The sequence below is a fragment of the Carassius carassius genome, chromosome 43 (assembly GCF_963082965.1).
Source record: "Carassius carassius chromosome 43, fCarCar2.1, whole genome shotgun sequence".
NCBI lineage: Eukaryota > Metazoa > Chordata > Actinopteri > Cypriniformes > Cyprinidae > Carassius > Carassius carassius.
This window is the reverse complement of record NC_081797.1, coordinates 4,769,888-4,784,801: the sequence shown is the minus strand read 5'-3', so window position 1 is coordinate 4,784,801 and position 14,914 is coordinate 4,769,888. Positions and strand designations below refer to the sequence as shown.

The window sequence follows — 14,914 nt, the reverse complement described above, 5'->3', positions numbered from 1 at the left end:
AGATTAACAAGTATCTTACGATTTTGAAACGACATGAGGATGAGTAATTAATGACTCAGTTATCTTTTGGGGGTGAACTATCGCTTTAATAAAGCACAGTCGAATATGTAGAAATTAAATTTCATATTAGTTTTCGGTCAGAGCTGTATCCCTTCTATCCACGGACAATATTTAGGCAGGTTTGGGTATAGAGGCAGGCATGGATGTAAAGGAGGGGTTAGATATGGTGATGATGGTGGTAAAGTGGGCCGGGCCTCGCGCAGCTGAGTCCCATCTGAAGCTCGGGAGCGCGCGTTTAACATGATTGATCCGCTAATGGGACAGAAGAGCAGACGCACAACTTCAGCTTTAAATCTACCCACGGTTCCTCTTTCCTCCTTTCTTTCCACTTCAACTCAAACGAGCTTGATGTGAGCGAGAAGGGAAAAAAACTCCAAAAATCACCTCCTTTCCCTTCTGTCACCCTCACAGAGCACCTTTCACCTTTACTTTCGGATTGTGGCTTTAACTCACGGCTTCACTGGGCACAAACGACACCAGATTCTCTTCTGCAACTTTAACGCACACCAGGGACAAAATCACCGACAGGGAAACGTTTTTCTTTTTTTTTACTTGTCTGGCACAAAGAAGCCTTAAAGTTACACAATGAGTCTGAAGTCAGATTCAGAGACGAACACCAGTGTTTCATTAGAAGAGGAGGTAAGAGAAATAAACTCTTTTAGTAAACACAAACTTCGTTTAGTGAAGTTCAAGTCACTGTCGGCGGATGGATGACTGTGGGGAAAACCGTTTTGGCGTTTGACATGTCGATTAAATCTCGTGTGAAGCGTTTCGAAGGCGTTTGTCGCTTTGAGGAAAAAACGTTTTTGCTGTGGAAAAGCTTCGAGAGGAATGTGGAGTCTGTTGATGATTAATCTTAAAGTTGGTATTGAAATATGACTCACCTGATGAGACACACTCTCTAAAGTTTAAAGCCAGATTTAACGAGCAAATGTTTCAGTGGATGTTCTTTTGACTTTTTCCCTCTTTTTCTTCGGTTTTCTGTTACGTTTTTTCTCTCTCATTCTCAAAGTTGCATTAAACACAAACAGTGACGTACTGAACGTGGGTCTTGGTTATTAAAAAATATATATTTTCACTTTTAGTGCCTTCTTTTTCAATGTGTGTCAAAAGTATTGTCGGCGTTTTGGGGTTTCGTTAAAAAAAGTCCTAAACGCATTAATTTGCGTTGACTTGTAATTATTTTTTTTATTTTATATATATATATATATATATATATATATAGCCTACAGTATGGATGTCCTCTCTTACAAAGGGAGTCATTGTTATAATTTTAGCGTTTGATTAATTTTAACTTCAGACGCAATTGTGTAATCTTAATTGTATTCTAGGCTACTTAATCTACATCTATTTTTTTGTGTGCAGCTTCGCTTTAATTTAGTCTTTCAGCAGTTGCAGTAAATTGAAATAAACAAATGAGTTTATAAAGAAGCATTTCTTATTCTATATGGCCTAAAGTCTTATTTTTAGCAATATTCTACACCAGTTTCTCTGCTCTTATGTGTAGATGTCACCTCTGACCTCTTGTAGAGGCATTTCCTGCAGTTCAGTGTTTTGCTGGCTTAAGACCTTACAAGGCAGTTTGCAAACACAACAGACTTGAGCAGGGTTTTTTTTGTAATGGTGAGAAGTTAGTGAGGATCGTTGTGTAACTGGTGCAATCTGGGCTGGGAGTTGTGTCCTGTGATTGTTACTGGGCAGCACTGGGTCAGAGAATTTGGTGTGGCCTGTTCAGATTGTTCATTGTGTTCAACCTGCAAGAATTCGGACAGGGGTTCCCTCCCTCTGTGCTTCAGACTGGTCACTCACATGCCCTTTGTTTCTGTCCTGTTAAACCTGCATCCCGTTTTACTGACCGCCGACAGAATCGACTGTTTATTTGGGTTATTACGTGGCACACTGTCCATTATTTGTCAGTGTGGAGTGTTGATTCCTTTTTGATTAAATTCCTGTTGTTTATTTACCCTCTCAGCTGCTGGCAGCGCTTGAGCACTGCACTCATGTTTCAGGAACATTGAGGATAACCAAAGTTTCTGCTGAGGGTTTTAAACTGACACGAGTCTGAACTCTGCGACTGCTCTCCCTGGCCGTTCGGTCACTCGCTCCTCTGAGATGCTCCGGAAATGACCGGTTTCCAGTGGCTGATGTATTGGTGGACATGTGTAGAAATCTAAGTGATGGATGTTTGTCCAGAGATGCACTCTGATGAGTGGCTGTTTTAGCACTTTAATGACCTGACACATTGTTTTTAGTGTTTGTACCACATTTTGTGCACCGTGGTGTTAAATTGCTACCATTATTCTTGTACCATGGCATATGATACTTCAAAGAATACCATTACATTTTAACAATGAAAAATATGACTCTCTTAATGAGCATATTGGAGTTTCAAAAAATTTGTGAAATTTTAAATTAAAAATCCTTAAAGTATTATTATACGGGACCAATGACAGAATTTCTTGACAGTCTTCACTGAGCTAATAGGAATTTTGGAACTTTTTTTTTTTTTACTCTATTGGACAAATTACGGTTTCATTAACTGCACAGATATAATAATTACAAAACAGAAGAAAATTAAATTCCTATAAATTTTAACTCTAATAATAGGAAAAACTTCTATACTTTGAGAATCTGCACTAAAAATGAATAATAATGTGAATTGATGTGTTCAGGAGAATTTATATCACAATGCAGTCTTTTGATTAAACCAAAACAAAAATCTTGTTTCTTTTAGTTCTGTGGTAAAATGTGAGCTGCACATGTTTTTTTCTGATGTTCACCCAAAACCCAGGGTCTTTCAGATCTTGGTGGTTCACCTCCTGAAGCGTTTGGAGAATGTGATTGGTCAGGCTGAACCAAAGTTCTCTCTTCCCCTCTCTCTCTCCCCTTTTCTTTAAAAGGTCATGGCACACGTTGTCCTTCCTCCAATCTTTCTCTTCTTCCCTCTAGATCTGTATGGAGTTGCTACATCTATTTTTAAAGGCCACTGCTTTTTGAGTAACTCTAGAATCTGTGATACTTAGTCTTCATTTGTTGGATAAAACGTTTTCTAGAAATTCCAAGGTCGAGTGCCGGTTTGCGGTACATTCTTCAATTATTTTTTTTCTTTATTTGATCTCCCTTTGCTCTCTCTGTTCACTGTAATATCATTTGATCCATCCTGTAAATTTTTCGATTTAAATTCGGTTTTCTACCTTCTACTCACATTGGTGCATTAATGCTGTCCGCGCCCTGCAGAAGTTTCTGCATCCATGCTTAGGGTCACACACACCTGATCACCATGCACACACTTCTGCTCCCTAAACTAACATGATCTCATGATTTTGATCTGAACTAAATCGGTCTCCGATAGCAAATTCAACAGACAAACGGGGAGACTCTGACACAATAGGAAGGGACCGAGACAGTCCAAGGTAGTTTTAAACGGTTTCTGTTTTTCTCCTTTCAGGTGCACGTTTATAAAACCATACATGGCACTCATAGGTCAGAGGTCACCTGCATTTTGTGTCATTTGTATGCTGATGTCATTTAGCCATTTCCCTGTTCTAGGTACGAACACTATTTGTCAGCGGGCTGCCTGTCGATATCAAACCACGTGAGCTTTACCTGCTGTTCAGACCCTTCAAGGTAAGAGACAAAAAATAAAAAACTGGGAATTTTGTTAGTCCACATTTTTCTGGATGTGGTGATTTTGATATTAAAGGATTTAGTTTAATAAATCCCCCCCCCCTCCCCCCGATTTTTTTATTTGTCCTTTTTTATTAAACAGGGATATGAGGGATCTCTCATAAAACTGACTTCAAAACAGGTAAAGTTGAATTATTTCCTTTTAGTGTGGATTATGATGATTACTCCTGATTTAATTTTTAAAAAATGTCCAGTTCATATTTAACCCTTTTTTTTTTTTTACCAAATTAGAATCTTCTCTCTCTCTCTCTCTAGATGTATGTGGTTGTTTAAAATTTATTTATAGGTTCAAAGTTTCTTTGTCACATGTGTTTTTTTTTTTTTTGTTTTTTTTTTTGTTTAAGCACATTTGTCTGTACTTGTTTTTAACTTGTACCTTCACTTTAATATTAAAGCTAATATAATTTATTTGTTTTGGGGTGAACCGGTACATTCTTAACATTTTATTTTCAGAGATTTTTTCTGACTCGTAGTTGCTTTTCTGTCTGTTTATCCATCTGATGTTTCTGTTCATTCTCTAGCCTGTGGGGTTTGTCACGTTTGACAGCCGGTCTGGGGCTGAAGCGGCCAAGAATGCGTTGAACGTAAGTAACTTGTTCCTTCAGTAAGCTGAAGTGATGGCAACTTTTAATTATTCATATAACTGTCTGTGCTTTTATGTCCTCCAAACTATGCTCTTAAATCTGACTCGGATGCTCCAGATGCTGCTCTCTTCTCAATGGGGGGTGGGGAAGTTTCAGTTGGTCCCTAAGAAAAAGTTCCATGACGTCATGCGTTTCATGCGCATACTTTGGGAATCAGTGCACTTGTGCTTGATTGTTGCATTGTATGAAAGTGCATCCTGTCTCATCTGTTCTCAGGGTATCCGCTTTGACCCAGAGAACCCTCAAACGCTGCGTCTGGAGTTTGCGAAAGCCAATACGAAGATGGCGAAGAGTAAACTGATGGCCACACCAAACCCTTCCAACCTGCACCCAGCTCTAGGTGCACACTTCATCGCTAGAGACCCATGTGAGTATAACACTGGGCTTAAGCCCCACCCACACCACAGAACATGATGCTGGTTCTGAGTTAAATTTGTGATGAATCACTAGAAATCTACCGCATGCATTTTAGGGTATTTTAGGGTATGTTCCTTTAAATTGTCGTTTAAAGGAACACTCCACCGTTTTTTGAAAGGGCTTATTCACATTATTTCCTACATTTAGATAGGTGGGCAAATGCATTTTTGTGTCAGTGCATGCATTGTTTTAGTTTGACTGGGTCGGCGTTAGCTTAGCTTAGCACAATGAATGGAATCCTTTGTTGCCAGCTAGCATGGCCTGAGTAAAAGTGATCAAAAAAATAAATAAAACAAACCCACCTAATTACTACTTGTGGCCTGCGTATTCACAACGAGTACAAATAGCGATCCAGATTAACACTAGGCGATTTCCTAGGCAGATATTGACTTGGGACTATATTATGGGGAAGCACAGACGAAGCACTGCTGCTTAGGCGAAGCACTGCTACTTCGGAGCAGAGATATCACGCAACACATGAAATCCCACGAATTCCGTCAACATAGTGGCGTGCAACGCATCAAAAAAAAACAGAAGAACATACCGGCGTGACCTGCACAGAGTGTCTTCGCTTTTGGATGATTTATTTTGAGAAGTTACAGCAAACATGGTTATTACCTGCATAGCAAAAGGTTGTGAGAACAAGCAAAGGACATACACGAATGTAATGTTTCACAGAATTCCATCTAATGTGGAACTGAGAAATAAATGGCTAGCAGCTCTGGAGATCTGTAGTTCAACGCCTCTCAACAAAATAAAGCAGTATCGTGTTTGCGAAGAACATTTTGCACCAGAGGACTACTTTGAAAAAATGGAATATGGGTCGAGAAAGACGGTACTACGTCTGAAAGATACGGCCGTCCCATCTATTTTCAAAGCACAGGAAGAACAAAGTGCACATGTAAGTTGTCTTTTATTTCTCTTCCTATATAACCTATATTGCCTGTGAAAACATCAACTCTATGTGAATACAGGTATAATATGGGTCGATCTATACATGCGTCATGATTAAAATAATCACTTACTTTGTGGACAGCTGTCCATTTGGTCCATTCGGTGTGGGGTGTTTTTTCCAGTTCACTTTGTCACACCGGAAAAAAATTGAGTACTGCAGAATGGATCAGCGCCGTGAAATCCTCTGTAGATGTGACACAACTTCGGGCACGCTTATTTTGATCTGACGTGTTGAGCCTGGTCATCAATGGCAAAAATATGTCCTACTCTCTCTGGTTCTTGACTGTCTGAGAAGTCACCCTCTTCGTCTCTCTCAAAATCAGCCATGTTCATCGCCATTCGTGTACTGTAAGGAAAATAGCCAGGCAGCTACTATTCACGCCGGTATGTTGACGGAATTCGTGGGATTTCATGTGTTGCGTGATATCTCTGCTCCGAAGTAGCAGTGCTTCGCCTAAGCAGCAGTGCTTCGCCTGTGCTTCCCCATAATATAGTCCCAAGTCAATATCTGCCTAGGAAATCGCCTAGTGTTAATCTGGATCGCTATTTGTACTCGTTGTGAATACGCAGGCCACAAGAAGTAATTAAGTGGGTTTTTTTATTTTTTTTTTATCACTTTTACTCAGGCCATGCTAGCTGGCAACAAAGGATTCCATTCATTGTGCTAAGCTAACGCCGACCCAGTCAAACTAAAACAATGCATGCACTGACACAAAAATGCATTTGCCCACCTATCTAAATGTAGGAAATATTGTGAATAAGCCCTATTTCAAAAAACGGTGGAGTGTTCCTTTAATGGCTTGGTCACTTGTTAATGTTATCTGCAGCAAAAGAGCAAAATCATTTTGCTACATGTGCACTATTTCTGAGTGCTGTCAGAGAGGCGCGTGCATGTGAAGACTGCTCAGAGCGCGGAAGTATTTAATAGATTTGTTTTTGCCACTTTATAGGCCTTGAACCATTAAATACACATACTTGAATGTAAAAAAGCCCATCTTTGCAGAAATCCTCATCAACCTGGTAATTTTGGTCTTCAGTGAAAGCATACAGCTGACAAAGAAAATGCATGCCTAAGTTTATTGGATGCAGGCAGCTCTTAAAGTGACAGCAGTCAGATTTGTCAATCAAACAACAAAAGAGAACCTGTCACTGCTCTTGAGTAAATCAATTTTGAAACATTAAGACAAATTTACACCATGAAGAATATGAAGTGTTTTTAGTCATTTATATCTTATACAATGTAGCATTTTGTTATACTTGTGCTACTTTTATTTTTTTTGGTCCTGTTGTTTGTAATTTGGTTTCCTGGTTTGGTTTATCCTTTTTAATTTTCAGGCTGTTTCTTGTCTTCAGTGAACCTGAGGTTGTTTTTCTTTTTAAATCCATGCTAGAATTAGTTTTGTGTTCTTGACACTGGTGATAATTATGAAATTTCCATGGAATCATTTTGATAACACGGACATTATTTAAAGCAAAATTAACTTGATGGACATTAAAGTGGAATAAAATGACTTGTTTGACTGGCACTTGATAAATTTAATGCATCCTTACTGATCAATTTGAAGACACTGGCCCTCAGATGAGAAAGTGTACACTAGTAGTCATTATTCGGCTCCCTTCAGTTTTTGTAGCTGCTGTTTAGCTGAATCAAATTTCCTTCACATTTGATGAATTTGTGAATGATTTTATTGAACATAGTGTTTCCATCTGTATAGCTGCTTATAGCTAAAATGAACTTATTTCATAATTGATAAACTACAGTTCTTGATCTGGTTAAACACTGAACTGACTTCAACTGAACGACACACAGTTTCTTGTATAAAGCACTATTAAAAATAAACGTGATGCTCGGATGTTTGATTCTGTAGATGACCTGACGGGGGCAGCACTGATCCCTGCGTCTCCTGAGGCGTGGGCTCCGTATCCTCTCTACACCACTGAACTGACCCCAGGCCTGCCTCATGCTGCCTTCACCTACCCTGCCGCTGCTGCCGCCGCTGCCGCCCTGCACGCCCAGGTGAGGGACCAACCGGTGTGTGCCCTCTCTTTCTTCAGGCCATCATGGCCTCTCTGCTTTTTCTGTCCAGAGTGACGTCACCAGAGCTTGTTGATCTTTACTTCCATTAGTTTGTACGAGCATGTTCTGTGGTTGCGAATTTGAAGCATTCATAATTCTAAAGGAGTCGTTAACTCCATATCAACAATTGCTTTGTGTAAGGGATTGTGGGTAAAGCCCAAGTTAAGGATTTCCATTTTTTAATTCATTTTTTTTTTTTTCAAATTTGGGTTTTGATCTTTTAATTTATACTTTTTTTCGAATTTCAATTGGCTTTGTATATTTTATTTAATCTATTGAATTTTATTTGTATTTTAAATTTGTACATTTTTTAATCTCTTTTGTTGCATGTTTTGATTGAATCATCTTGTCTAAGATTCAAAACAAGCAAAAGACAAAATTAAAAATGGAGAGATTTAAAAAAAATCTATGAATACACAATACAAAAATAGTTTAAATATTTTAAATATTGGTTTATACACTTTTAATTTTATGTACATTTATTTGTAGTCTTATAAATTTGAATTTTAAATTTAATGCAATTTCTTGAATTTTTTTAACTCATTTAGGAAATGTACTTTATTTATTTTAAAATTCGAACAATGCAAAAATTCAAGCACGTGTGTATGTATATTGCATTGTTTAATCCCAGGGATTGCATGTTAGAAAATTGTTAGCTTGAATGCACTGTAAGTTGCTTTGGATAAAAGCATCAACTAAATGCATACATTTTAAATTTATAAATTTGTATGCAATTTTAAACTTAGGTTTTGTGTACTACTCTATTTCACAAAAATAACATGAGCCTTTATTTCAGTGGCTTGTAGTTCAGTATGCCAACTTTCCCATAGTGCACCTGACTCGCGCTCTGTTTAGAACTGACCATGGGTCATCATGACGCAGCTAAACCAGAGGTGGTGTCAGGGGTCCACACGGAATATGACAGGTCTGATTACCCAGAATCCCTTTAGAACAGCATTCCTTGGCCTGCTAGCATTGCTACGAGTTCACATCAGAGAAAATCTGTTTTTAATTGCATCTCACGTTGGATTATGATGTTGAGTGAATCTGTGCCCAGGGATTCAAAAGTTTAGCCAAAAAACTTTTTTTTTTTTTTTTTTTAAAGCAGCACATCTCAATTCTCCCCATAAATGCTTTGCCTTGTAGGTTTAAATGGGTAAAAAATATTAAAGTGTTTTTATGCTCCTCAGGTGGTGATGTCATGGTTTTGTCAATCTTGCATTGTTCGCTTGAGTTTAATGAAATGTGATTGGTTTTGAAGACTGTGCTGATGGATCAAGTTTATTGATTGGATGGCTAGACTTTGTAGTTGTCGTAGCAACACAGTGAGAGCTAAAGGTCATGGATGAGGAGGATTTACTTCAGTCTCTTGAGCCGTACTGCATGTTCACAGGTTCATCAAGCCTTGAATTCAGCCTGTTTGCAGTTTAAGTGTAAGAGAATGAGATGTGATCCAAACAAATGAGAAAGAACTGATCCAAACAAGTGTTTTACAGTCCTGTTTGGATTGACTGGTTAAGGTTGTAGTGTGTTTTGTCAGGATCTCAAAGGGGTTGTAAAAGGTTTCATCCTCGGGGTGAGCGTGTGAGTGCTAATTGACAAGTGTCACTCCGAGGGGCTTCAGAGTTCAACCATTTAGTTATTTCCAAAGAATAAATGGATTTTTCACTTTAGTATAAATTATAATAATTGGATATATGATTGTGGTAATAGTTGTTGCAAGAATTATTACAACTATTTCTACAATCAATAAAAAACAATTTATAAGTGCAATAACATTGTAATTTTAATGTTATTGCGGTGTATGTAAATGTGCAAATTAAAACAATATACCAAATTGTGTTGGTTTGTTTATATGGTGTGTATCCACATTTTTACTTTTATTTAGATAAATTATGCATTTAAAAGGTTATATAAAATTATGTAAAATGTAACCACTTCATACAGAGGGGGAAAGATTAAATAGTTTTGCACAAAGTCTGTTATAAAGTACTACCGTCTTGTAAAAACAGAAGGCATACTGTACATTTTTACAAGAAAAAGCTGTTAATATCCTGCTTCTCATAAAAGTTATTATTCTGTATCTTCCGGACTACCAGGGGAAAAAAAGCTTCATGAACTTTTTTTTTTTTTTCTCCGTCATAACTTAGTTTAGAGCATGAGAGGAAAAAAGTGAAAATATATAATTTTTGAAGTTTCAAACAGTGTAAGGTCACAGAGAAATTTGTTAATGTAATGTCCTCTGTAGAGGACAAAATTCCATAGCTTGGAGTCGGGAGGATATATATATATATATATATATATATATATATATATATATATATATATATATATATATATAATATAACTGTTCTGTATAAAGCGCCTAAACAAGAACTTCTAGCCATCCTGGATTTATTTGGCTCAAGGAAATAGAAGTGGATTCCTTCGGCATGTTTGCATGTAGCTGGGATAACATGACTATAAGTCTGCAGTCGATCTGCTGGAAGAACCGACCTCTTGGCTTTCTCTTACTCCACCTTTATCCAGAGCTTTCCAGCACACACACCTGTGTGAAGTTACACGGACTGTGCTCTGCTGGTCGAACCACTCAACGCCGCGTGAAGAACCTGGGACTGAGTCAGCGAAGGGCTGTGACGGACATGCCAGGCTGATTGTCGTCCTCTTGCCCTTGGCTGGGGAAGTGGGGGTTTTGGCGTGGTTTGGGAGGGCAGGACGGGAAAGGAGTTAATGTCATCTTGCTGAAAGATGTTTATAGATGCACTGATAAGAGTTTCCTGCTCCGTCAGGGACTTCATGCTTGCATCAGGTCATTAGCACCACTCAAACTGGAGCCTGTTGAAAAATTGCTCTCTGGTCCTTTTTTGTTTGTCTATTGTTGCCCTCTACAGTTTAAGACTTTTTACACTGTGTTAAAGGTTTGTGAGTTTCTTAAATGCCTCTTAGCAGCAACTTTTTGGTTCAGAAACGTTTGTTGGATTTATGGTTCTTTAGGGATGCTTAAATCGTTCTGAATGTTAAGCTCGTTTGTTTTGGTTTTGTACAGAATAGAAGTATTTATTAACTGGCATTTATAAATAAAGTAGTTTACTGTATAATAAACATTTGATATAAATATAAATTATTGTAAGTTTTACTATAGAATAAAAAAATTAAAAGCATAATTTATAAATTAACAAGTATTGTTAATGTTGTATTATAGAAAAACCTGTATTGTCTTGTGTTTTTAATGTTTTTTTTTTATATAAATGTTGTAATGCACTTGTTTTTTAGACTTTTTTTTTTTTTTTAAATATACTTAAATTTTTCTTTTCATAAATGTATTTATTTACATAAAACATGCAAGTGATACTTTTGAGGAACCAGAATTTTATAAATGTAAATTTTATTGTAATATGTAAAGTGTTTAGTAAAGTAATTTTTCTTATAAGACTATGCAAATAATCAGTAGTGATGCAGTATTTATAAATGTTAGATACAAATATGAACTCTCTAATTACAATATAGAATGAACTGTTAATTTGATCTAAAACTATGCATATTAGTAATGTGGTGTTTATATAAATCTGTATACATGTTTTGTTAGTAGTTTTTTTTTTTTTTTTTTTTTTTTTTTTAAACACTTAATAAAAATATCACTTATTTGATCCATTGTCATGTTGGCCAAGAAGCTTGTGAAATCGAAGATCTCATTGTAACTTCTCTTGTTCATGTCTGTAGATGCGCTGGTACCCTTCTCCCTCTGAAAGTTCTCAACCGGGGTGGAAGTCCCGCCAGTTCTGTTAAATCGGTGAGTATCACTTGCTTCACCTCCTGCTGATGCTCCCTAGTCCTGAGTGTACTCCATGATTGTAGATGACCGTAAGCTAATGTGCCGTTCTCGTCTCCACAGATGCAGTTCCTTGCCAGACGTTTTGTTTTCGTTTTTCTCTCCTGTTTAAATGAAGGACAACTGGGCTCAGTTTAATTTAATCCGGTTTATTTAATGGACAATCTAAGCATGAAGGATTGTTTTCCTGGAGGTTTTCTACAAAGCACTCCGAGATGCTGAAGACTCTGACAAACCTCCCGGTACTGTCTCCGTTTCCAGAGCTGCGCTTGACGAGCCAATCAGGCGCAGGCGTTCAATGTGTCTAGTTGCTCTTAAAGTTTTATTTTTAAAGTAGGCATCCTGCATGCGATAAGACGTGAGTTTTAGAATTCAGACCCTTTTCTTTTCTGTCCCAGCTGACCCTAAATGTTTTCAGCCTCTTGTTTTTGTGGTTTCTTTCTGTGTGAAAGGTGGAGAGCTTTATTTTTTTTTATTTATTTTTTTTATAATCCAGTCTGTGTACTTTTTGTTTTCTATTTAAGAACTGATGACATATGCACTGGGTATTTGTTTGTGTTTGTGATCTTGACGTGAACCGAGCAGATTCGAGTTCTTGTCTCCTCCAGACCTTCAATACATCTTCCTCTGCCCTGAAATCAAACCTCTGCTATGTGTCTGCTCGGAGAATATTTGAAAAAAAAAAAAAAAGGAATGTACAAGTATCTTGTACATTTTGTGTAATTAATATTTAATCATTTTTGTTTTGTGCAATTAAATAAGTATATATGTATGAGCAGTTTAGTGTTCCCTTTTTATTTTGGGATGTTTTAGTTGATTGTTAATTCGGTCTATAACCTGTTTGAAGTAAATAAGTGCAATTCCTGACCCCCCCCCCCCCCCCCACACACCTTTTTTTTTTGTTGCTCTGTTACAAACTGAAGTTTCCAGACTGGCAGTACTGCAAGTTTAAATTGACTGCTAACATGAGATTGCTGTATTATAATATATATTAAAAGGTAAATGCGTGGTGTTGGTTTTTTTTTTTTTCTTCCTAGAATGTGAACCTGGAGAATAAAAGGGATTCTGAGGATCTTGTTTTGAGTGGCTGCTTCTAATCCAGAACCAAAATTGTATATTTGCTGGAAATTAACTCTGCTTCAGGTCATTCAAGATGTCATACATGTGTTTTTCTTCATCGGATTTGGAGAAATGTAGAATTACACTATTTGCTCTGCAGTGAATGGGTGCCGTTGGAATAAGGGGTCAAAACGGCTGATAAAAACATCACAATCCACATTACTCCAGTCCATCATTACTCCAGTCCGTCTTGTGAAAAAAAAAAAGTTGTGCATATGCAAAATATCACTTTCTCCAGTAAAAAGTTACCTAAAACATGCACTGATCAAGCAATGTTTACAACCAAAAAGTCAAAGGCCAAAGCTATTATAAACGCGAGTAAATTTTGATGTTCGAGGACAGAGGATGGGCTTTTTTTCCACTGGAGGAAGCTCTATAGATTTTTGCCAGAAACAACATTTTGAAGTTTAAAATATCTTGATACATTTTATACACACGCACCTTTTGGCTTCACAAGATGTTAACTGCTGAACTGGAGTGATGAATATTATTGTGACTTTTTATCAGTTGTTTGGACTCATTCTGACGGCACCTATTAACTGCAGAGGATCCGCTGGTGAGCAAGTGATGTAATGCTATATTTCTCCAAATCTGATGAAACTAACTCCTCTACATCTTGGATGACCTAAGGATGAGTATATTTTTACCAAATATATTTTTTGGGGGGTGAACTGTTCCTTATAGTATTTCCTTGTATGGATTTTACACCTTTCTATATACTCTTACTGCTGCAGATATGAGTTTACAGGTTATTTTAGTGCGTATATCTGCTCTCTCGTTCCATGTTTTTCCTTTTAAGGCATCCGTTCCTAAGCAGCTGTTACAAGCTGAAGAACAGAACTTCATCTAATCACAATACAACCTCCGGTCTGGCCTGGGAAAAGCTGGTGTTTATTTGAACAGCGCTATTGTTTGCAAACTACGTCTGAAAGAATATCAGTGGGTAATTCAGTTTATTTGAATGGTACTTTCACAATATGTTGTTACAAGTCAGCTTTACCAAAAATAGTGCCTTACCAACTCCCAAGTGAGCAAGCAGAGGCAAACGGCAAAGGAAAACCCCCTCAGATGTGTAAGCAGACAAGGAATAAACCTTACAAGGGAACCAAGACTCCTCAAGGGAAATCCTAATCATCTGGCACACATTTAAGGTCCTTGTTTGTTTTTATATGCTTGTGTACTCCTAAGTTGTTCAGAAGTTTGAATAAGATTTTAAAATATTCTTATTCGGCAAGGATTCAATCAAAACAGGCTGTGAAGACATTTCAAATGTTAGTCTTCTATTAAAAAAAAAGTTCTTTCGAAATGTATATTTGTGGATATGAAGTAAAACGACAATGCATCATGTAAAATGCCAATGTATTTCTTTATTTAAATTAACTTTCACATACAGGTGCTGGTCATATAATTAGAATATCATCAAAAAGTTGATTTATTTCACTAATTCCATTCAAAAAGTAAAACTTCTATAGTATATTCACTCACAGACTGATATATTTGAAATGTTTATATTGTTGATGATTATAACTGACAACTAAGGAAAATCCCAAATTCATTATCTCAGAAAATTAGAATATTACTTGAGACGAATACAGGATTTTTAGAAATCTTACTCAGTCGATCAGTCTGTGGCACTGCTCAGGTGTTATGAGAGCCCAGGTTGCTCTGATAGTGGCCTTCTGCTCTCCTGTATTCTTGGGTCTGGCATATCACATCTTCCTCTTCCCAATACCCCATAGATTTTCTATGGGGTTAAGGTCAGGTGAGTTTGCTGGCCAATTAAGAACAGGGATACCATGGTCCTTAAACCAGGCACTGGTAGCTTTGGCACTGTGTGCAGGTGCCAAGTCCTGTTGGAAAATGAAATCTGCATCTCCATAAAGTTGGTCAGCAGCAGGAAGCATGAAGTGCTCTAAAACTTCCTGGTATACGGCTGTGTTGACCTTGGACCTCAGAAAACACAGTGGACCAACACCAGCCTGACCAACATGAAATGGCACCACAAACCATCACTGACTGGAAACTTTACACTGGACCTCAAGAAACATGGATTGTGTGCCTCTCCTCTCTTCCTCCAGACTCTGAGACTCTGATATCCAAAGGAAATGCAAAATTTACTTTCATCAG

General features: G+C 37.4%; 1 protein-coding gene across 2 annotated transcripts; it reads left to right on the top strand.

The window, feature by feature from the left end:
• The first annotated feature begins 291 nt into the window (after window positions 1–291).
• On the top strand, window positions 292–12,740 carry LOC132125256 (RNA-binding protein, mRNA-processing factor 2a-like). 2 transcript variants are annotated; one of them, XM_059536568.1, is made up of 8 exons: window positions 292–699; window positions 3,610–3,687; window positions 3,830–3,868; window positions 4,269–4,331; window positions 4,608–4,758; window positions 7,631–7,794; window positions 11,560–11,629; window positions 11,732–12,740. In XM_059536568.1, the coding sequence occupies exons 1-7, from the start codon at window positions 646–648 to the stop codon at window positions 11,623–11,625; spliced, it is 615 nt and encodes a 204-aa protein (XP_059392551.1). In that variant the 5' UTR covers window positions 292–645; the 3' UTR covers window positions 11,626–11,629; window positions 11,732–12,740. The 2 variants fall into 2 exon arrangements, with proteins under 2 accessions (XP_059392551.1, XP_059392552.1); XM_059536569.1 differs by having other exon boundaries at window positions 294–699; window positions 7,631–7,779.
• The last annotated feature ends 2,174 nt before the right edge of the window (window positions 12,741–14,914 follow it).